General features: G+C 37.0%; 1 protein-coding gene across 1 annotated transcript in view; it reads left to right on the plus strand.

Moving 5' to 3' along the window:
- DNTT (DNA nucleotidylexotransferase) overlaps nucleotides 1–23,151 on the plus strand; it is a 94,687-nt gene extending 71,536 nt beyond the window's left edge. Inside the window, exon 11 of the mRNA XM_037400265.1 lies at nucleotides 21,826–23,151. Within this exon, the coding sequence (XP_037256162.1) occupies nucleotides 21,826–21,912 (87 nt within the window). The 3' untranslated portion in view covers nucleotides 21,913–23,151. The remainder of the gene's footprint in view (nucleotides 1–21,825) is intronic.
- The last annotated feature ends 930 nt before the right edge of the window (nucleotides 23,152–24,081 follow it).

The raw sequence follows: 24,081 nt of genomic DNA on the forward strand, positions 1-24,081 counted from the left end.
CTTAAATTTAAATTGGAACATGAACACATGTATTTCATAAGGACATTTTTCCTTGTGGTAGAAAATCTTAATTTCTCAAAGGAAAGCTTTTTCAAAGCTAAAAACAATCAGGAAGCAGATATCCCTTGTGCAAGCTGCTCAGGATCACTCAACACAACCTTAATTAAGGTTAATTAGGCACCATAGGTAAAAACTGAATCACATCTTTTCCATATTTCTCTTGTTGATGGAAGAGAGGTTACCTGATGTCACTGGCTTTGTTCAGGCAAAGTTCCATGCGTGACTCTGTAACAGTCACTGGGGAATAATTCAGGAGCTGGGCCAAATCCTGCCTGCTTCATTCGTCTTATTACTCTGTGTGTGTGTGTGTACAGCAAAAGGGATAGAAAGGTCAAAGAGAGTCAAACTAATTCTCGATCCTGATGAAGACCAAATCCTTTCTTTGAAAACACTTGCTTGTTGTCACTTTAAATTTTGCAGGCTGGTATAAGTAGTTAAGAAACCATGCTATAGCATATATACTTTGATTTTTTTTTTTTTTTTTTTTTTTTTTGTGTGGAATGTAACTGTGCCTGTAAGAAAGTGTCTTTCATTGTAAAAGAAAACAGTTTCCTGGTTTGCTCTGCGTTCCAATATATAATTAGGTATACTTTATTCTTCCACATTAATATTTATCAGCCGTTTGGCACTGAAGTTTCCAGTGTGGCCCACTGCCTGAAATGTGATGTGTGTCAGAGAATCCCAGATTCCAGCATTCAAGGGTTTGCATCAGGAGAGAATCCTGGTTACTTTAATGTATTTCCAAAGGGATTCTGACAGGAATAGGGAGCATTAACACAGCAGTTAGGAATCAATTACATAGCTTTGCAGAGGGGAACAAAAGGAAGAGATATTTCCTCCAGGGACTCATTACAAAGTTACACTATGAAATTGTTCCTTGGCCTTGATTTTTGTTTTTGTATTTTCTAGTGTGATACTTTTTCATATATTTGTGGGTTTTAGAAAACAGTGTGCAGCTATCAAACTCACAACTTTTTCTGTTCAGTAATAAGAAGGGCATTTTGTAGATCTTCTTTTGGCAGGAAAATTGCGACAAAAAAATTTGAAAATTTGCTACCAGTTACCTGTCAGCCTCTTTTTCATAAAAAGATGAGTGGATGTCCACATCTGTGCCTCTTTAGAACTGTGTCCTAAAGCTATGCAAGTCAGCCCCTGTGTATACCAACTTGAAGTATGACATTTCTGTGACTTACATCAGCTGGAGATCAAACCTTACAATGATTCCCACACTTATGGAACAATGGAGTTTGTTAATCAGCCATCAGGAAGAAAAAGGAATTGTATATTCCCTGTTTCTTCTTATTATTGCTGTTGCACTGATTACAAATGGCACGATACATTTATGACACAGGCCAATAAAATTCTCACTGCAAAACTTTCCTGATTCGTGAATGAACAATATGCTCTCTAAGGAAAGTAGAAGCTTTTGTAAATAAGAATTACATTTTTCTGTGTGAACCTAAGCCTCAGATCAGCTGAACAATAGGCTCTTCCTTAGAAAAATGAAGGTCTTTAAGCTGCAAACCATGGTATCGCTGTTTGCTTTTACACCCCTCTGTGTTGGATTGGGGGTCATTTATCCCTTAACCCACTATAAAGAGGTTTTGCTTACAATGTGCATTGTGTCTAGACTTATTTAAGGAGCTAATAAGAGTCTAAGCACTGACCTCTGTTATGTATTTATGTAACGTGGTCATCAGTTCACTGTCTGAACTGCAGGTTTTAGTGTGAATGTATATATACAGTTTGCCACATACTGAGATTTGAAGGGTATTTTCTTTGCAATGATTGAAAGTTTGTGATGTACTAGAGCAGCCGTTAGCAAGTTTTGACAACGTCCTGACAGCTTTTTAACTGAGTGAACTGGAGGGGAGATCTAGTGGATCTAACTAAAGAAGATACAGCTCTAAACCCTGTTTTATTTTTAAACAACTGTTTTTAAGCTGAATAACTATCATCTGCTTGCATGAGAATGCAATAAATGCGTGTTTTACTTTCACCTTAATGTTTTATGATTTTTAAACTGATTTTTTTAAGTGGTTGGCAAACCACAGGCTTTCTGTTCTTGAAGGAGCAGCTGTCCTTGAAGTATGAGTGCTTCTCCCCTTTTACAGCGTCAGCAACCTGGAATAAGGTTCAAGAACTGCAAAGGTTCTTGGTTGCTCCTTTACCAAACTCTGGTGCTGTTAGCTAGAGTCGTGTGTCCTTGTCATGCAGAAGGGTGCTGTGGAGAGTGTCTGAAGCTGGACTCTACAATATTGGATTCTTGCACTCTTCTCCAAGAGTGTGGGTAAGACTTAATGTCTTACTGTTGTGCAGTGTCCAAGGTGTGAACCTGGAAAAGTGCACAGCCAAATCACTCTGAAATTTCTGTGTAAAATTTTGCACGTACTGCTGGTGTTTTGGTTCAACAGAGAAAACAATCTGGAACAGTTGTTAACATGTGTGGAAGGCATTCATATGTCTTAATGAGACTGTTGTCTCATGAAATGGCTCTCAGATTCCAGTGTGTGCTTTTCTCCAGTAAGAATATTACTTAAGGAAAAACTTCCTTGTACTCCAGAAAATGAAATGCTATGGTCCAGTTGGCTTATAAACTTAGCATCATCTTTAACTTTGAAGTTTGCTCCACCATAAATCTAATGTCTTATTATCCATCTGTATGCTTCATGCCTTTACTTTGTCTCTATGATTAATCTCATCCAAGTCTCCATTTCTTCTTAATTTGACATCAATTAATTCAGTTTTGTGGATCTCAGTAATGTTGTAGACACCAATGTTGCTGCCTACTGTCTCCTGGGTACCACTAATACCACTTCAAAATCCAAGGAATGTCTGTAAAAAGGGTGGCTGCAACTTAGTCGTGTAAAATGTCCGTTTGAGCAGTTACTTTCCTTACCCCAGTATGGAAAGGATCCAATAGGCCCTTGTGAGTTAGGCCCTAGAGAGCCACTGTAGGTCTGGAAGACATAAGCTATGTCTTTCTGCTGAAACTGAAATTAAATAGTTTTAAATATAACTTAAATTCCAGACTGTAAGCACTAAAATGAAATTCAAGTTCCAAAAATTTCATCATCAAGAAAAGCTGTGGTTTTAATTTAAGCTGATTTTGTTTCAACTTCTGTTGTTCTGACATTTGCTGTTAGCTGCTCTTTGGCATTTCTGCAAAACCTTTTTTTTTGCTTGTTACTCTTAAAATTCCACAGGGACATAAATACGTTGGATTTCTTTTTTCTTTTTATTTTTTTCCTCTTTCTTTCTGATTCCATGTCCCTGGGTGTTATCTGAAATTGCAGCTTGCAGTTCATAAATACCAGACTGCTGTGATCCTGTTCTTCCTCATGGCTCATCCATCTGAAGATCCAATTCAGATACCCATTCTCTGTTACAAACAGCTGTAGATTCACTGCAGTCTGGCTGGTTGAAGCTCTCTCTGCTCCCTCTGGTTCTCTATGTGTAATCACTGAACATAAAAAGTATTACTTAAGCTTCCAAAAAACCTGACATGTATGGTTGTTAAGACACTATGCCTGTCACTGATATCTGAAGTGTTTACATTGATGACTGTGAAGACAGTTGGTCCCCACAACCTCCGTTCCCATTAAGGAAACACAGCCTAGATAACTGTTAGCATTTAAAAGAAAGGTTGAGTGAGCAGGCTGAAAGTAATGTGTTGTTTTATCAGTTAGATTATTCAGGGTTGTGCACTGTCCAGGGACTGAACCTGGAAAAGCCCACGGCCAAATCACTCTGAAATTTCTGCTCATACTGCTGGTGTATTGGTTCAACAGAGAAAACAATCCGGAACAGTTGTTAACATGTGTGGAAGGCATTCATATGCAGATTGGAAATAACATCTGGAGATGACCTACTCTATTTGTGCCTTTTCTTACTCTGCAGTAGGTCCATTCTTGCCTAGTACCTATGTCTTTTCTCGTATCACTTTGTAACAGGGCATCATGTCAGCCATAGGATCGTGTACCGGTTCAGACGTGATGTCGGAGGACATAGTCAAACAGATTTCAGGTTTTCATGTTCTCTGAACGTTTTCTGATCTCTCTTTTAATCCTGAACTTGTGAAAAGGCAACATGAGAGAGAATTTTGGCATTTAGCATGAAGTGGCAATTGTGTGACCAAAAGAGAGCACACACATCATTGTAGTATGGCCCGAGAAAGGTAGATAGTCCAGAGGTTTGATTATTAGCTTGCAGCTTGGGTCACACTGTAGCCAAATTTTCTCTGTGTGTTCAAGCAGGTCATTTAACTTTCCTTGATCTCGCTTTGCAATAGTAAAACCTAATTCCCACAATGCAAAGATGCAGTAAGGGTAGGTAGTAACCACTGCGGAAAAAACTAGTTCAGTTTAATGCAGGATTTTGATCACTCAGCATTTTCCTTTCCCTATAACTGGGAGAAAGAACAAATGTTTAATGAAGAATTTTGATCATTCAGAATTTGCTTATTCTCTTAATCAGAGGGGAAGTCAAAATGTTGACACTTTCTGCAAAGGGAAATGCTTTTTGAATCTCAGCTTTGGAAACAATGCCCAGATCAGACTGTTCCAAACCTCAGACAGCTCTTTGGGCTGCAAGTGCGGAGGCACTCGGCTTGGCTGGCTGCTCCAGGCGCATGGAGCCAACAAGCTCCAGGGACCCTGGCTCTGATGTAATTAAAATGACTTATTTGAACTCAGGCTCCCAGTTAGCCTGTCAGGCAAGTTGTTGAGAAGATGGGCAAGCTGGCCGGAGCTCAAATAAGTGTAGATTTTTTAGAAGTGCCTAGTAAACTGGGTTCTGTTGGATTATTTTTTTTCAGGGCAATATTTTGGTGACTGTGTCATTTTTATGGAACACCCGGGTTTCAGTGAGTAAGAAAATTTCAACAAAACAAAATTAATTAGTGTTTTGCTGAATAGATCTGTTCACAAGGCAGTGGGATATTATGTTTGTGTGCCTACACACATCTTAAGTAGAAATATTGTTCCTTAGAACTGTCTTTTCTCTGGGAAACTTGGGAAGTTGCATTCCAGTGATTCCTGGCCACCAGCATCCATATATCATGTTACTCTGTAAAGCTTGGCATGAGGATGCCCCAAACATAAGTACAGAAGATGCTTCTGAAAGATCTTCTGTGCTATGCAAAGACCAGCCCTACCACTTACACCATGGATAAATTTGAGGTTTTAAAATGCAGGATTTATCAACCTTTTTTACTCTTACTTCCTAACTAAACTCCCTTATTTAAATTAATTGAAAACTAGTACCATTGCCAAATACTTCAGAACCTGTATTGTCAGAAAATAAGCTGCTTTTTGGTGGTTTACACATTTTGGTAACTCTTTGGAAACTATTCCTTGTAGTTATAGTAAAGAAGGACATTCAAAACTTCCTCACTGTACTTCGCATAGTCTCAGCTGCAGTGGGATTCTGTATTGCTCTTCCCTTTCATGCAAGGTGTACTCACTATTCTTGATGCCATTTGCTGTTCAGCAGTTACTCAGAGCCAAAGAGCCTGGAAGAAATCTGCTGTATTCTGCATCTCAGCTGTAATCACTTCCCATTTCACAGGAGAAGAGTTTGCATAACACAGGAATGTGTTTCATGGAACTGCTCCATGCCATAAGTTCTGAAGGATAATTTCCTCAAATTATTATTGTTTGTGCACGTAAGCGAGCATGTGGGCTAAATGAGAGGTGGGGTGGCCTAAATGCATTAAGCTGCTGCAGGTACTCTTTTCTATTCCTGTTCCATAGCAGGAGATTTCTAGGGATGGCATGTGGAACAGCTTCATGGCTGGATCATGCCTACACAGAAAGTCTCTTTCCTGCACTTTAATCACATCACTGCCCAATAGAGATCCTCAAATTGGTTGTGGGATCTGAGAATTGACTTTTTCTTCTGGATTTCAAATTTTATCTCATATAAACACACATATTTTCACAATATTCCAGAAAATCATTTTTAAGTGCAATTACTACTTTATGTAGTTTCAAGACAGCAAAATCATGTAAATAATTAGCATTGCTTTTTTGTAGAGGAGTGGCTTGGGTTCCTAGGGTATAAGAGATTGATTAAATTTTTAGCATGTGAATGTTCTTGCGCTACCATTGTAGGTTGTTGGGGTTTTGTAAGAGGAGGCTCACAAGCTCAGTGTTATTTTGAAGAGTCATTGGAGCAGAAAGCAGTTATTAGTTTTATGTCCTACGAAAATTTAAGACGGGAAATAGCTGCCTCATTGTTTTCTATTGTTAAAGAAATATTGGAAAAGATATGACATGCTATGCAGAAGACTGGTGATTGATGACAATTTTGCATTTAAAAACCATTGTGTGAATTTGAATGGCATTAAATGTTATTTAGTTATTGAATAATGAGAGGTGGTTTATATAACTGCTCTGAATAGTAAATTTGCAAAATGCTCAGAAGACTTCATAATGGGACCCAGCTTTGCAAAACATTGTGCTGTGCAGTTACACTGAAAATAGCAAACCCCTATGCTCCCAACTTTTTCTTAAGAAAGCGTTTAATTTTCCTTGTGAAACCACTGTAATCATGAAAGAGAAAATTTGTCCTTGGGTTTCTTCAACACTGTGAAGACACATGCATGCACTAGCCTTCATCAGTATTGCAGTCTTTAATCACTTTATGGCAGAATGCGTTCCTATTTGGGAAAAACCTTCACTGACTTTTCAGGCAGGGTTTGCCCTCTCTCTTTGCATGTATCTTTAAAGTCAAATGAAGGCGTGATTGCAGCCCAAGTCAATGACTATTAAACGACTGTAGTGCTCTGATGAGTTGCCTTCAGAGTGTCTGTAAGTATGTGGAGTTCTGCTATTGCCTGTCTTTTGCCCAAGTAGTTGCTTCACAGACAGCCACAATGTTTGCAGCAGGCAGCCCATCCAGTCATGTCTGGCAGCATGCCTGAACTTCTACCCTCCCTCCTGATGCTCGGATTTTTCTCTGGCATGCCACTACTTTTACAGGAACAAGCCAGTAACTTTTATTTTGAAGTCTTACCTGACAGTGACCACCGTGGTGGGAAAAGTGTTTGTGTGGTGACTTGGCTGAGAGGATGGAAACAGCTCCGGGGAGTCCGGACTGACTGCAGGTGGCTGGGTTGTTACTTGCACTTCCCAGAGCTTTGTAAACAGGTCTCCTAATAAAAAGTCAGCTTTGTTTTCCAAGCATTGACAGTTTTCTGTTACTACCCAATATGTTATTTCTCAAAAACATGTATCACTCGGAAGAACTGGCTATGATTCTGTGCCCTCATTTTGTTACACAAAGATATGTAATATTCACACATATTTAACGGTGTATTCAATAGTTACAGTCTCAAAATCCATTGTTTTATGTCATCTGAGAACACTTATTCCACAGTACCTTTTGCTGCAAAAAGGTGTTTGCAGAAGTTTACTTGCACAGTGAAAGAGACATTTTTTTTATGATTCTTTAAAAACTGGATGTTATGGTCTTATTTTGGCAGATGCTGCTCTAAAATTATGAAGTTATAACAGTGAGACAGCCTTGAGAGCATCTTGATGAATTAAACATGCTGCAGCTGCAGAGTTTGCTTTAGATGTCTGCAATAATGACTGGATTAAAGCTAAAGTAAACATAAAGATCCAGAATTTATACTATTGATTTCCAATGTGATCAGTTGTTCACACAACCATTGCTACAATTAAACACTGGGTCATTGTAAACAGATGCACATACTTTCATTTATGTTCCAATTCTACTCTCACTCTCTCAGGAAAGTGGAAATTGCATATGTGATTTGGGGGATTTGTTCTTTTTGCACCTGGTCTGTTTTTAAAAAATAAGAATTAAAATAATCTACTTTTCTTACTTCTTAGTAAATTAAAAAATAATAATGCGTTTTCTTCCAAAGTGTACTTCTCCACTGTGTTCTCTCAGCAGTTTAAATGTTTCACATATATAGCATATGATTGTTCATTTTTACAAAGTCTGCATGTAATTCATGTATATATTTAGCTAAATTTGATCCCTTTGTAACAGCAAGCTGTACATCTCTTACAAGGATAGATGTACCTAATTGTTGTTTCCTTTGCTCAGTGTGTTTTCTGAACAGTTCAGTGAAACCTGTATTGCTAATGAGAGAGCCCTGAAAATGTATAAGTAGGTACAGATCCAGAATATTTTCAATATACTCTTTTATTAATTTTAATTTCTAGGGCACTACAGAGCCAACCATTTTCAAGTGTTTTAATTCAATTATTCAGTTGGTATGCCTGGGTAAGTTATTGAATACCGGGTAGGTAACGTAGTCTTCATGATAAAATTAAAAATAAATTGATTGAGAAAAAACAAGGTAGAAAGAAAGATGGAAAAGGAAGGAGCCAAGGTCCAGAGAGGAAATGGCTTATGGAGTGGGAAGTTTATGGTGGTTGTACGGACTTGATAAGGAAGCGCACAGTGGTTGGACAAAGCGATGGGGAATGGAAAGGGTATTTGATTAGCAGCTGCATTGTGGAAAAAAAAAGGATCTGGGTTGGTTGAAGAGACTGAGCTGAAAAGGGGCACAAAAAAGGTATGACTGGGGAGAGATATGAGTGGACTAAAAAAATAAATTCATCAGGCTACTGCTTTAAGCTGGCAGCAAGAAATCAGTAAACTTTCAATTGCTCCAAATATCTGAGTAAACCATGCTTATGTCACTTTACTCTGGATATGGCGTGAGTGGAGCCTGGATTTACACTAGAAATCTGAGGGGGGAAGTCAAGGCCACAACTTAGTACAGGGCACTGGGAAGGGAGGGAGCTGGCACAGATGCAGACTGCAAAAGCTCAGCTTGCTAAGACTGGTTGGTCCCTACACTGGCCTGCAACCCAAGATTGTTTTCAGTGCTGTCAGCAAATACTTGTTAGCCCTGTGGCACAGTGTATTTCCTGCCGAGTGAAAGAGCCTAAGCACATTACAGGAGTTGAGGGAAGCAGTATTTCTTTGAAGAAAAAGAAGTCTCTGTGCATATGCATACGAAAACTGAATTAAAGTGAAAATATGATCAACCACCTTCTGGGATGTCTTAAATTGCAGGTCTTTGATTTTGCAATCTCAATAATGTTCTTTTGAAGTGGTTTGTTTATAATAATCCTATATGAATTACACTCAACTGTGTTTCCTAAAATCTGGGATTCTGCATTTTTCTTGTTTCATTCATTCATATCTAGCTTTATAAAGAAATATACAATAAGCCAACTTAACTATTTGACAAGCTAAAGCTCCTGTAAATAGCACAGACTTAAAGCAAAAGAGAAGTATAGCTAAAGTGCAAGAGGAGATAATCCCTGTTAACATTTTTAAGGACTTTGTGATAGGTCATAGATTGTCAGAGAACTGCAGGGCGTAATAAGTTTTTGTTCTAGTTTTGTTTACAACAATGTGCTTTTTACTGTATTAAAATGTTTGCCTGGGTTGTGAGATAGGAAGGTCCAAGTTTGTCTTCATTTTGAGTGCCCCAAACTGAAAATATATTCTTGTAGTCTGGATGGTAATGTATTATAATTTTTATTGTGGAATGATTTTAATTATTACAATTGTAATTGGAGATTGGATAAATAACTCTGTAGTGTTTTGCAATAAAGTAACCACAGAACTGTCATTTTAAACAAAGAATAGTTCCATTTTATGCAAAGCATGGGTTTGTTCACAAACTAAATTTTAGGAAATTAAAAAGTGCTTATTCAGTTAAGTCAACAGATAATGTTAATGTTCTTTAATATTTTATTTTTCAAAGTATTACCTCTTCAGCACTGGTCTATTTCTTTCTCCTTCATCAAAGCTAAGTTAGCTGCACATAGCAAGCATGAAGATATTTTGTTACTCTATGTTATGAAATAGTTGATGAGACAAGTGCCTGGAATATCTTAATATTAGACTGATTATTCTATTTTACTCAATGAATCTACTTTTTATTGTTCAGAAATTTAATATGAGTAAACCTACAACTAGAGTTAGAGAATAGTTGCTAGAGAAACATTCAAGTATGATATTTCTGATTAAGAGCACAGGAAATGTCCAGTGGTAAAAAGAAATGAGAATTTAGGATTCTGGTTTCTATTACCTTCAAAAATTATTCATGCCCAGAATTATTAGAATAAATTCCACTGCACTGCTTTGCATCAATACCATTACACATGATTTTGCCTGTGGGTGTTGAATCAATGGGTAATGCTTGCGATACTTTGTTTCTTAATCATGGGTTGTTATAATGTCATTTGAAAGAGTCATTTTTTTTCCTGAGTTATTTATCATCTTATTTGTAGCTGGATTAGGAACAGATTAGTTTTTATTTTAAAGTAGGCACAGTGATGTGAATATTACTACAGAAAATACAAGTTAAACATGAAATTTATATTTGGAGATAATAGAATGTCAGAGGAACTTCAGGTTATTCGCTACTGAAAATGTTTATGATACACCATCAAAGAGAAAATGCAACAGTGTCTACACAGTGCTGTAGAATATTGTTAATGAACTGGTTGAAATACTTCACATTTCTAACACAATTAGTACTTCAGCATTTCTGTTCTATAATTATCATGAAATTGTTTGTACTGTTGATAGTCTAATTCATAAACATAGCATAAATATTCAGCAAAGTGTCTAATTACAAGCAAAGCAAAAATCACCGACACCCAGTCTTAAAAGAAAAACCTTTCCAAAAGAACAAACAAGAAAAGGTTGGGAAAAAGAAGCAAGGAGGAATACTTGGAAGTTGTTAGTTACATTGTTTAGGAAAGTAGTAGAAGATAGATGCTCAGGTATTATAGCAATCCACAAAATGTAAAAAAGATGCTTTGACCATAATGAAGATAAATAGTACTCAGAGTAATATCTACTAATGTGCAATTACTACACAGTCCCAGTGTCTTACTCTGAGAATGCTGTCCGGCTGACGAGTGATGGAGTGAGCTGACCCTCTCGGGCTGGCGGGCAGTATCAGTGTCAGGACCATGGAGAGGTTTCATTTTTCCTTGTTACTTTCCGACAGTGTCCATACTACACAGGATAATCACTGAATACAATGATTCGAAACGTCTTATATAATGACAGGATTGTATACTTTTGTATCTGGAAATTGCTTTGCTTAGACTTTTTTTTTTCCTTTTCTTTTTTTTTTTTTTTTTTTTTTCTTTTTTCTATTCCCTCCCCTCCCTCTCCATAAAATCTTTAGCTTGCTGTGAAAGTTACTGATTACGGTGATTCTTGTTAGCACTTTGTCTACCCTAATGAGTCAGCTAATGATTTCCAAGAAGTAGCTACCATTTTATAGACTGATGTTACATTGTATTCCTGTACTTCCATTGGAGATTGAAGGCACTCAATTTCATATCTCTCAGGGTACCACAGGAATGTATGGATCTTCCATACCGCTTTCTCTACAGTTGCTTTACATAATCCTGGGTCTGTAACTGGTGTAAAATTGCAAAGCTATTTGCTACACAGAAGCCCTGAGCAGACCTGTGTTTTCCACCAAAGATGTGCAACATTAATTCTTGTAAAGTTAACTAGCATAGAGAAGGAAGAGAAAATAGCTGGCTTCCTGGTCAGTGTTTGTGAGGTGTGCTTTCAGCTTGTCGTTACAAGTCAACGAAGAGGGAGTGGAGCTGGCTGCAATGCTGAAGGCAGGCTGCGGCACAGAGCATGGCAAGCCTAACTACAGGTGGAAATCCTGGTGCAGAGGCTGCATCTGTTGATCAGTGGCCATAAATAGGTGGACTGAGAAGGCACACATCCAGCTGTTGAAAGTAAATTGAATCATAGTCCGGGTAGGTAAACACTGCTACCACTGAATTCTGCTACTGACGTCAATAATTTTTAAATGTCGGTGGCAGCACTGGGCTCCTGTTAGTTATTTTAGTAAAAATCTCTATATGCTACCATGTGTATTCCTCTTGGACATGTAGCATTAAAAATAAAATCACAGCTTGCTGTCTTGGTTAGGCTGATACTCAATGACTTAAATTCTGCATGGTAAGGGTAGACAGTAATATGAAGCTAGGTATTTTGGAAAGATTTTAAAGAAATATGCTTGAGAGAGGCTAGCTTTCACTCACATGTCTTGTATTATTATAAATCATACTAATCTTTAGGTTAGTAAAATCAGATATAGACACAAGCAAATTGTAATAATCTCAGCAAAATGTTTCTTTTCTTTGAAATCTGTTCCCTTCTGCTGCTATATAGAATTGTCATGGATCTTGTCATAGGTTTCTTCAAATCTTGTGGCTTATACCTTTCAGAGGTATTAGCTGACCAAGTTAATGCACTTCTCGGTCTGCAAGAACTCACTCCAGAAGGTGATTGCTTTTGATAATGGGGAAGGTGGAAATATCTTTTTGTAAGTAAACAAGTTTTCAACAGGAATTGATTGAAACACTTTAAGTTTGCAACATCCTTCCTCATCCTCCTTTGCTGCTGCTATTTTTGCTGAGTCACTTTGCAGGCACATCCTGCACCTTCCTCTCAGAAACCCACTCTCAGAAATCCATGAAGATAAAAAAACTCAGGTTGATGTTTTCTATTCAGTCTACTGCAGGGCTTTCTTAAGACCCAAAGAAGTTTATCTAGACTATTGTTTTTTCCCCACCTTCTCTTTCCATTACTTTGTATGCTAGGCACCTTTATATTCTTGATTTTTGGCTGGCTGGTGGCTGGACTAAATTTGTGTAGCTCTGTAAATTTTGGTTGGAGTAAAATGATCTGACTCATTTTAATAGAAGTTTTAGTCTGAATTTACATCTAAGTAAAAAAAAAAAACCCAAACAATGATTCAGAAATGTCTGACCTAAAATTCCAGTGAAAATGTCTTTTTACTCTTTTCTTCAGTTTTACCTCCCTGAGTTGTTGTACGTGTTGCACTCCTTCTCCTTATGAAAGTGCTGAACTGCAGCAGCTCATCAGCAATTTCAATATTGTAAGAAGGGTTAGCATAGGAGGTACCATTAGAGGCTAAGTCATTCATTTAGTAACACTCTCCTCCATCTTCTTTTTTTGTCTTTTGATAGTTTGTTACTGGTATCTTTCCTTTTGTCCTTCACTCCTCTATTTTTTACTTATTTTTAGATGTTACTAGCATCTCCATATTTATCATTCCAGTATAAACCAAATTGAATTTGATGGGGATCAAGAATATAATCAACTCAAGGTGTTTATGCTGGGGCTTGAAAAAACTTAATTGTCAATAAATAGAACATCCAACTAGTTGTGCCATGGAGTGAATTTGGATAATTTTTCATCAATCAGTCTGCCTAATCTGATTACCTCTCTTCCAAGTGACCTTTCTGAGAGAAGATTTAAGTGCATTGCTGAAACAGAACATATGTTCTCCCTCTCTGTCCTGTCTTCTCTTGGGCTTTCCTGACTCAGTTTCTTTGACAGTGGTCCTTCTACATGTCACATCCAAGAATTCTTGGACATCTACATTCAGTGCATGCAGTGGCTGGCCTTGCAACTCGACTTTTTGTTTGAAAAATATGCTTTCCTTGGCAGAGGTTGATTTTTCTGTGACCTCAGTGTTTTCAAGTTGTTTTGGTTGTGAGCTAATGGAGATATTCAGGCTAGTGAGGCAGAGCAGGCTTCCCAAGTGAAAAGCAGCAGTGAAATTGTGTGATTTCATAAGGCTCGTTTGCTAAGGTTCATCAGAAATCCATGCAGCTCTCTGCAGTCAAATGAAAAAGTCTGTAGCATCATACTGTCTTTGATTCTGCAGTAGAAACTTACTTTTCTTGCCTTACTGAATTTGTGTAATGTAAGTCACAGTAACATTTAACTCTTGAAAATAGGTAGTAAATATTGGTGTAAACCATTAGGTGTGTGCCTAAGGACTTTTAACTTCCAGTTGATAAAACCATGCAACAGAACTGGATTAGTGAATCATATGAATTTCTTCAACTGAGCCAGAAAGATGCATGCTATTCCAATGTAATGATGGTTTTGAAAAATTTTAACAGCTAAGATAGCATGTATGCTTTCTGGCCTCTTTGTTCCTTCTTTTTTTCTTACTTTTTAGGCAGATCTCATTTCTGTTTTTAAAGAATTTTATAGTGCAAACCCCAAAACTCTTTTTCTTGCAATTCTGATCATACAGTAAAGGAAAATATTACTAGTTCAAGCTTTCAAATGTCTGTTTATTTCTTTTCTCCTCAGTATTTTGTGAGTTAGAGGAAGCTGCTTGGGGCTATTGCCACATATTACATTTAATAATCATTTATCAAGAAAAAAATATATGTACTACAGCTACCTTTTTAAAAAAAAATTCACCAGTGGTGGTTTTAGCATTTGTAGAAATTCTACCATAAAATTGATAGGTTGTTTGCACCTATTCCATCTTGTTTGTTTTATTTCTAATGTTATTTCTAACATTTTCACAGATGAGAAATAATTTAATGCTATACCCATTTAGTGTCAGAACCATGCTCTGAACTCAATAAAATATGAACATCAAGTACAGAAGATAGCTGCAGTCAATCTAAGAATTGCAGGAAATGTGACAACAATAAGACTTGAGTGTATTATTTTGTGGAGATATGATTGTGCAGACATTTTCGATGCAACAATCAAGATTCCTGTATTAGTTGAATACCTTCAGCATGATGTGCAGGAATATAATGAAATACATACTTGCCTACATTGTAAGGTATACATTATAAATGGCTGTTTAAAAGTAGCATCTTCCTAAAAGTCTCTGCATTGCTAGTGTGACCCGCGTGCAGTGGTGGTGAATTAACACTTGTTCTAGCAAAACCAGCCCAGAGGCAGAGAACAGATAGGGTAACACTCAGGTCAAGTAAACATACATGAACATTCCTACTGCTAATTGTGTGGAAAGTACTTGCTATTTGATGGATTACTTACGTTTCTGCCTTCACAATTCTTTCTGTAAGCTCATTTCATCAATAAAATTCATCTAATTAACAGTTATTAATATATTTTTTTTGCAGGGTACAAATGCTATTTGAGCAAATGGGATCAGACAAAAAGGGAGTGTGGGCAGTTTAACAGTTCTGCACTTTTAATCTAATAAGCCATTGTAGTATACTCTGTCAAGTGTAGGTCTTTGGTGTTATGGTGCACTGCTTCACTCAGTGCAGTGGCCTTTCATCTCTAAAGGAGTGCTTTCACGTCTATTGCAAGCAGTGTAAGTAGCATCATCTCTGCATTAGTCCCAAATATCTTTAATTAAAAATCTTTAATTGGCTTGGCATAAGTGATGACTGTGAAGATGTCACTGAAGTGACAAACACATGTGTAAGATAAATTTAAGGTGCATTTTGATGTCTTTTACTATGGTTGATTGAGCAAGTCCTGTTGTTACCACCATTCATCTACAATTGACTTTACCCACAAACTTTATTTCTAGAATGGACTCTGTCCAAGCACAATGAACAGTTAAGTTCCAGGTTTGCAAATGACAGTTTGTTCTCTTCTTTTCTGTTGATTTATCATTGTTGTGCTTACTGCCACTGTAATAATTCCAGACACGTAAAGTGATGGGGGTTTAGATTGTTTGGTATTTATTATTCAGTATACTGGAAATAGTACAAAGTTAGATATGATCATATTGTCATTATATCACCATTTTAATATTCTTTTAAAGGAAAACAAATGTTAAGGTAATTTAACTGGTGTGCATAGATGTCACATGTGAAACAAAATATAAAAATTTGTGAAAGAATACAAAAATTAAATGAGAAAATCCCTAAATATGCTATGTAAGAGTTTGCTATTTTAAAGCATGCAACATAATTAGGATACAAAGAAAAGCTTAGAATAAATGTATATGTTAGTGACATTCCCAGATACTTCTCTAGAAGCAAAGTGGTATCTAACAGTTTTGTAATTTGTTAACAAGATACTGTTGGCAATATTCTGTGTCCTGTCCTCCCTCCCCCTGCCACTGCCCCCATTTATTTGATGAAACAGTATGCCAGGAGTCCAGACAGACCTTAATGACTATGGCCCTTCAGGGTCTTTTGCAGAAGGAGGGGGTGTGCCTCCTACACAATGTCATAGTTTTCCAAAGGATAATGAAATCCACTAGAGTATAACTGCATTATTTCTGAATTACAGCTGTAGAGCAAATAAAAGTCAGCACTATGAAAAGAGTAGGAAAAATGAGACATGGAAGGAAATTCTTTGGTCTTTGAAAGGACATGATTTAGCTATGACTTATTCAAGAGTAAATGCTCAAATAATGTATAAAGCAGAGTTGGGCCAGTAATCAACTGGGGAACTTCATAGTTAATTCTAGTCTCTCAGCTAATACCAAGGATGATAAAAATATAAAGAAAGAAATGAATCAATTTTCCACCATGTGTCTCATCTTCACAACAGTAGATTGCACATAAAAATCTGGGTACTTCACTCTGGCAGATTCTGCTGGTTCAGAAACATTAAATCCCATTTCATCAATGATACTGACTATCTGGACCTACTGGCTTTCATTTTTAAGGTACTTGTATTCAAACTAACTTCCTAAGTTCATCTTGAGATGGGGAAAATAGTAGTGAAATGCCATGGTGACAGGCTGAGAGTTATTTACAGCGTTACTCAGTCATAACAGAGTATTCAAGTCGGTATTTTGCAACCAAGCTATTTGGTAATATCAGTCTACTTCCAATCTGATTAAATGTGTGCTTTTCAAGGAGGCTGAGTTAATATTGATGGAGAGCATGAGTAGACTTGGTTTCAGGAACTTTGTGTACACAAAGCTGGCAGAACAGTTGCGGGCAGAGCAACAGCTTCTGTGAGTCCTGAGTGAGCAACCGCGGCAATGTATTGTTTTGCTGAGTGCAGTGTCAGGAGGTTGCTGTCACTGCAGTATTTTTCCTTCCTGGCCAAACACTGGAAAGGAAGATGGATGGCCACAGTAGAGGCAAGTGTGGGTTGGGTGTCTGAGCAGTATAATTTCAACAGCCTAAAGAATTTATCTAGGCTCACTGAAAGTACAGGTTGCTTAATACATGAACAGTGCATATCCAGTAGCCTAAATTTTCATATAATAGCCAGATCCTTTGTGTTATGAAAATCAAGAATTTGTGCACAGTAATTTCTAGTAATCTCTGATTTGTTGGGGTCTTTTCTCCTACATCTTTACTGGACAAATTTCTAACCATATTTTAAGGTTTTCTACCTTTATGCACAGGTTAAACCTACTTATGTTGAACTACTCAAGAAGTAGGTTAAAGAGACACGTGAAGGTACTCCAAAAATGGGAGAGAAAAAGGGGTCTGAGGTACTTTCCTGTGAAGGCAACTTTTCCCAATTATTTAAATGATGTATATACAAAATCAGTAAAATCAGTATTTGCCCTCCAAAACAACCATGTGCTGTTGGCCAGTGCTGCCAATATAAATATATTTATGTGACTAAAACTAGAATTCCATTTTATTGAGTAATGGTTTTGTTCTGCTGCTTTGTCATATTAAAATGTGAGATGAAACCAAGTGACAATAGTAGCATAACATCTGTTTGAACTTTGGCAGTGCTGGTTAGGATATCATCAAGCAGTGCTAGCTCCGTGCCTTCACTCTCTGCTTCTCTTTCATCAAAAGTATTATTGATCATTAATGCCAAAATGAAAAATAAGAGGTAGCAGTTCACATAAGAAAACATTTGGATGGCAGCTGTTCTACATTAGGTGTAGTTAATGGTCATGTTTGCAACCACAAATGTAATATTTACATCCATTGAAATAACAGAATTGATTAAACGGGATAAGAGCAGAGTGATACCAGCTGCTCCAGAGCATTGTTTTTTGTAAGTTTGATTGATGTTGATTGGACATGTCTTGGATCAGCTGAATATTAGTAAGAAGCTGAAAAAAAATCACAACTAGGCAAGCAGTTCATTACTTGAGCAAAAAGAGAAGAAAAAAGGAAGAAAGAACAGTAGTGAATGCAATAATCAAATTTGCATCACTGTATAAGCCCTGCATAGACTGACAAAGAAGAGAAATCATAGGTTCTGATTAACATTAATAACACATCGCTAAAGCAGTTGGCAGATATCAGCTAGAGATTCATTTAGAAACATGGCTTGTAGCTACTGAGAATGGTATTCAGCATCAGATACTTTGTATTAGAAATTTTCCCTGTCAAGCAAATGAAATGAGTTTTGCTTGCAGAAAAACATAAAGTGACAGAACAAAAGAAATGGGATGCAATTTGGGGTCCCAGAGATATGAAGAGCTTCTATTGAAGAGTAACTTTAAAATCTGTCTACAAGTATAAGATCTTTCTTCTTGTTTTACTTTTGTGCAGTAATGTGTGGGTATGGATTTCCCTCTCTTGTTCTTAATAATAATAAAAAGAAAAAAAACCCCAAAACATCCCTAAAAGTCTGTCCTCCCAGGACATACTGTGAGAACAAAATATCCCCAGTATTGTTACCCGATGGGCAGTTGTCAATGTCGCTTTTAATTTTCCTTTATTCTGTTCAATATCTTGTTTTCTACCATTTTTTACCACTCTTGTCTGTATGAAAAAGGACCTGTTTTCCTCTGGTCAGTGTTTTTGTAGGTTCTTTTTATTCCAGAATCTGACTTTTAAATTTCCAAGGAAAAAGGAACGTTATTGTCTGTGTTTTATAAGCAGTCTTTGCTATTGCAGACACAACTTTGAACTGTCAGTTCATTAAGGATATGTGATTGTTCTCAGCTTTTCATGCTCCAGCAATGCTCTGTAGTTGTCTTGGGCACTGTCCCAGAGTCTAAATATTCATATGCTGAGAACTTCATGGTGGAAGATAGAATACTTTAGAAAACTGGTGACTTTTTACACTACAGGAGTCAAAGCAAAAAGGCATACAATGTTTGTCCTGATTTGATTTAAAAAAAAAAAAAAAAGTCTCTGAAGCTATGGGCCAAATTATTCCCTTAAATTTCTGATACGGTGTGTTTGAATATGAAAATTATCTTATACAAGTGGAATTCATTGTGGGAAGGTGAAAAAACTCCATATACCTTGTTAGGAACTTTTACTGTGCACTCTAGTACTCTGATCCATATGGAATATATCACTGTGTGAATTCAATGCCTTTACAGTAGAGTTAATATATCTGCTGTTCTCAGTATGAAAGGCTGTTTCAATGGGTTTGGTTTGGGTAAAGTGCAATTGATACACGACAGTTCTGCAAATACAGATCTGGGGAATATGAATGCCAAAAAGTTAATATGATAAGCAACTAGCTTCTGAGCATGGCAAGGCACTATTTGTGAAGACTGCACTGTACATATTGATACATATGTTACAGAAACAGATACAATTTTAGAAGTTATTTTCTGATTTTATAATATATTTTTATTAATAACACAGAATACATCACTTCACATTGCCATAATTACAATTTACTCTAATTATTTGCCTATTGAGATTGTTTTTGTCTAATTAAATATGAACTGTCTCCCCAAAAAATATTGAAAATGTTCCATATTACCTCACTGTATAACAATAATTTGCTAAGAAAGATAAATGACTTAGTAACTTTGGATGGTTTCAAGAATATATCAGCCAGAGCTACTCTTAAATACCTACTTTGCTGGTTGAGAACTCTGGATTGGAACCTCATATTCTGTCCTTTCTGTCTTCCCCAAGCTCAAGGGAACACTGATGGCCTCGTCTCTGTTCAGTCAGGAGTATCTAACCTCTACCATCTAACTTGGTCTTCATAACCTTTCTAGCACGATTAAACAGCTTTCATTCTACTTTGTGGCACTGGAAAATAGCTGCTAGGAAAGCTGCCAGCTTGGCCACTCTGGCTGTTGGAACTGAACAGTGTTAATGGAAGATGGGTCTTTTCTGTAGAGTTGGACTTAGAACTTCAAATGTCAAATACCCCTATAATGAAATGGAAACAAGATTCGGAAACAAGATTCTGAAACAAGTTTCAAAACAATAAAATTTGAGTCTAGCTGACAATTAGTGTTACACTTCACTTTAGGAGTTCAATTCTTTGCTATGCCCTGGCAAACCTGTAGCTCCTGACAGGTCTGAGATACGGATCAAGCACTGGAAAGAATGGGACTGATGGAGAATAACAAATAAGCCAGTGGGTACCAGCTGATGAGGTGAATTTTACTGATGATGCACAAGCATATTTCATAGGCAGCATGAGGCTGCCCTGGGCTCAGCAGTTTTGCTTGTTCTTTCTGGCTCATTGTTCTTTCTGCTTTCCTTCTGTTCTTGCAGCAGCTTAGACAGCGTTATGTAGCCTCCACATGCTCTGGCGCCGTACTGCTTCGTCAAACTGCATTCTCAAGTCTCTCCTACCAGTGTTGACGAATTTCTCTCCTGACTCATAAGTAACAGGGGAGTTGAAAGGAGAAACAGTGACGTGTCGGTAACCAGAAGCAGGATCTACCTGTTCCAATAATCTGCCTACCTGCTGCTATCAGAGTCCCTTGAACTGTGTTATCTCAATGGGAGTAAGAGACAGGGAAGCACCATCCAGATCAGGAAGTGAAGGAGACCAAGAGGGAAAGAACACAGAGGAAAAAGAAGGAAAAATTGTGAATCTCTGGTTCCAGAAGTTGTTTCACTATACCATGGACCTGCTCTGATCTAGTTATGGGCTGGAGCTCCTGACCCATTGCCAGGGGTGTGCTGGGCAGCAGAGCCCTCCTGGAGGCTCTGCTCAGCAGCTGAGCTAGCAGATGTGCTAGCACAAATGTTCTTAAACTTTACGACAGTCAGAGATTTTCCTGACTCAGTGGAATTTATCAGTGGGTAGTTCTCTAGGCAGCATCTCCTCCTCCATATTAGAAAGTAAATCTACAAGATTATGAAACCTTAACCCATAACATAAGTTTTCATGATACTGGAGTTCGAGATAACGGGAGTTCAGAGCTGAAAGCTGATTGAGACTTAACTTCAAATGATTCAGGAATTGCTGAAATATTAAGTATTCTTTTTCAATAGAAATGAGTTCTTTCTTGCTTCCAAACTCCTTTAAATGGTGAGGTTTCACTGTTTTAATATTCATGTACCTTAGCAGCTTTTTTAACTAATATTGTACTTCAGTGATGAAAGGAATGCATAAGGCTATGTACTTTACTGTATCAGTCATCTTAGGGGAGGTAGGCTTGTGGGTGGTTCCTGTGCAAGAATATTATCCTGTATTATCAGAAGTGCAGATATGAAAAAACAAAACTGGTTTGTACTGTAAAACATTCATTAGGAGTGTAAGTGTAAAAAAAAAAAAAAAGTTTCAATTGTTGATCCCTCGTTTTCAGCTTGCTTTTCCAGATGGAATCTTTTGTCTTTTCAGATAAGCCTTCTGTGAGTATTAGAAATTTGGAAAGCATTGATGCTTTTAAAACTTGGCTATACATAATTAGTGTAACCATTGAATCAGCTTGAATGCATTTATAGAGAACATTATTAATTTAACAATCGTTGATGATTTTATGAAGAAAGTCAAGTTATTGACCCTCATGGAAAAGAAATGTAGTTTTTATTAGAGTACTAGTCCTAATACTTGTGCACAGTCTTGAAAAAGTAAATCAAAACAGAGTTGTAAACTAGTCATTAGAACTGAAAGCATCAAGCAGCATTAGAATTACTTTTTAACTCGCTTTCGCATTTCAAAGTCAGCACACTGATAAAGACAGTGTATTCTGTAGAGGATACAATGGGTAGAACTGTCAAAAATTAACTCCTTTAAACAGAAAAAAACCATCAATTGAAATTTCCTTCTAAGACCCTTATTGACTTCCTTTTTTATTATTTTTTTTCACAGAGGATCTTTCTCAAAGCTGGAAGTGAGGAAGAAATCTTTGCATATCTTGGCTTGGATTATGTCGAACCATGGGAAAGGAATGCGTAAAGTGATTTGCCAGTGTACATTCATCAGCTGACAGCAGTAGTCTTTCAGTCTATCATGCAGTCTCATTTAGACAAAGAAAGAGATTATGACAACTAAAAAATTATAAATATATATTAGTTAGAAGCCATTATACTTGCTGATGCTCCTAGAAAAGAGGAGTTTAAGTTCTTCAGAATCCTGTCCAATATTTTCTGTTACAGTGTTTGAAGTTTGTTTGTTATAGTTTGTTTGAAGTTTTCTTTTTAGTTTAAGTTTATAGTTTGCTTGAAGTTTGTCACAGGATGACAAGGTAGACCATTTTTAGAGGGAAAAACTTGAAAATGGTGAGGTTTTTGCTTGTGATAGGAATTTAACATTCCTGTGAACTATACTTGCTTGTTAAAATATTGTCAGCTACAACAATATCTAAATAATACAAAATATTTGAGCTAAGTCTGAAAATTACTGATAGGCATGCTTATCTTTAACTGAATTTCATAAGTATTTTGCTGAAACCATATATAAAGTTGCTACTGTATATAAGGCTTAACGAGCTAGGCAGCAATTAGTCTGGGAATCTCAGTAAGTTGAGGCTTCAGCTGTAATATTTTTCCAGGCAAAGCACCACTCCTCAAAACTGTAAACAAGTTGAGAATTCAGTGAGTTAAAAAACATTTCACGGGAAGGGATTCTGGAAAGGAAAAGTGGAGTAACTCAGCAGCAATCTTCACCTGTGACCAAAAGTTACTATAAATTTGGTGTACTTATTTGGACTAAAGAAGATTCAGGTTGTGTGATGTGATGGTCATTAATCAGGAATTTGAATCATAACCTGCATGAAAACAACAGCTTTAATTGTCAGGCTGGTGGCTGCTCTAAGGTGGGAGCTTTTAGTTGTCTGTGCTCAATTTAGATAGCTGGAAATTTATTTATTAGTAGATATATATGCATTGAAATGGAAGTTTACCTGAGCTGTTTGGCTATTGCTGCTCTAGAATGGTATTCCCTCTTTTTGGTCAGAAATTCATCTTGGTTGTGATAGACTTTCAGAAAATTTCCAGGTAGCTCTTGTGACTGTAATGACAATGAAGAATTTGTAATACATTTATCCTTTAATGAACAAGGGCATGCAGTGCTTTAGGACATGAGGTTGCTTTCTGGCCATTAATTTTTCATTTGTAGAATAAAGATGATATTTATATATCAGATATAGTTACATGACAGTTCTGGTGCAAATAAAAACCGTGCTGAATTTGTTTACTGGTTCCTTTCAACTAAGGAATGAACTTCTAGAGGATTGCATCATAAACTATTCTAAAACCTCAGTCAGGGATGTAGAAAAACCTGATAACAGGATGGAATTTTATTCTTGCCTGTGCCAATAAAATCATCCTTTTTAAGTGCAGTTTTGCTAACTGAGCTGAAAATATAACACTGTTCTAAATTGCTCTAACTAGAAAGCACTGGCATTGCTTCCTGCTTTATTGTGCTGATGTATGAAGCACCTTCTCTGTGTTTTGCATCAAGATGCTGACACTTAAGTAGCAATGACATTTTTCAGTCCTAGTGGAAGAGAACAAAAGCAACAGTACCTTATCTAAATATTCTTTCTACTTGGCCAACACTTACCAGAAATTATACATTCCAGTTGCACTGTTTCTGCATACTTCAAGCCACACAGGAAATAATGAAACATTCTGATTTCCACATAAAGAAGTAACTCCCATTTTGCCTGTTTGTGCATCACTTATATTTATACAGCCTGTGGGGGAGAAGATACCAAACATAAGTTCTGTCAGCTCCTTCAAGACTAGAAGAAAACAGCATATCACTTTATTCTTTTCTTTCCCTCAATTTTTTTTGCACTTTCCCTAGAATACATCTTCCAGATTTCTCACTGGATCAAGCATTATCAAAAATTATGGAATTATTAAATGAGGGGTTGAATTAAACAGAAGGTCAGATTAAAAGACCAGGATGGTTTGACTTTGAAGAAGATAGCTTCTGTTATGAACACCTCCACAGAGGAAGCTGGTACCCCAGTCACTATCATCACTACTGTATGCAGGATCATCCCTGATAGCACTAGCCAAACTCACCGTGCATGCAATGGCAGAGCAAAAAAGGCATAAACTCAGGTTTTGGTATATAAACTCTGAATCATTATATGTTGCTTCTTGCATCAATTAA

This window comes from Falco rusticolus, chromosome 9 (assembly GCF_015220075.1).
Source record: "Falco rusticolus isolate bFalRus1 chromosome 9, bFalRus1.pri, whole genome shotgun sequence".
In the NCBI taxonomy this organism is placed as follows: Eukaryota; Metazoa; Chordata; class Aves; order Falconiformes; family Falconidae; genus Falco; species Falco rusticolus.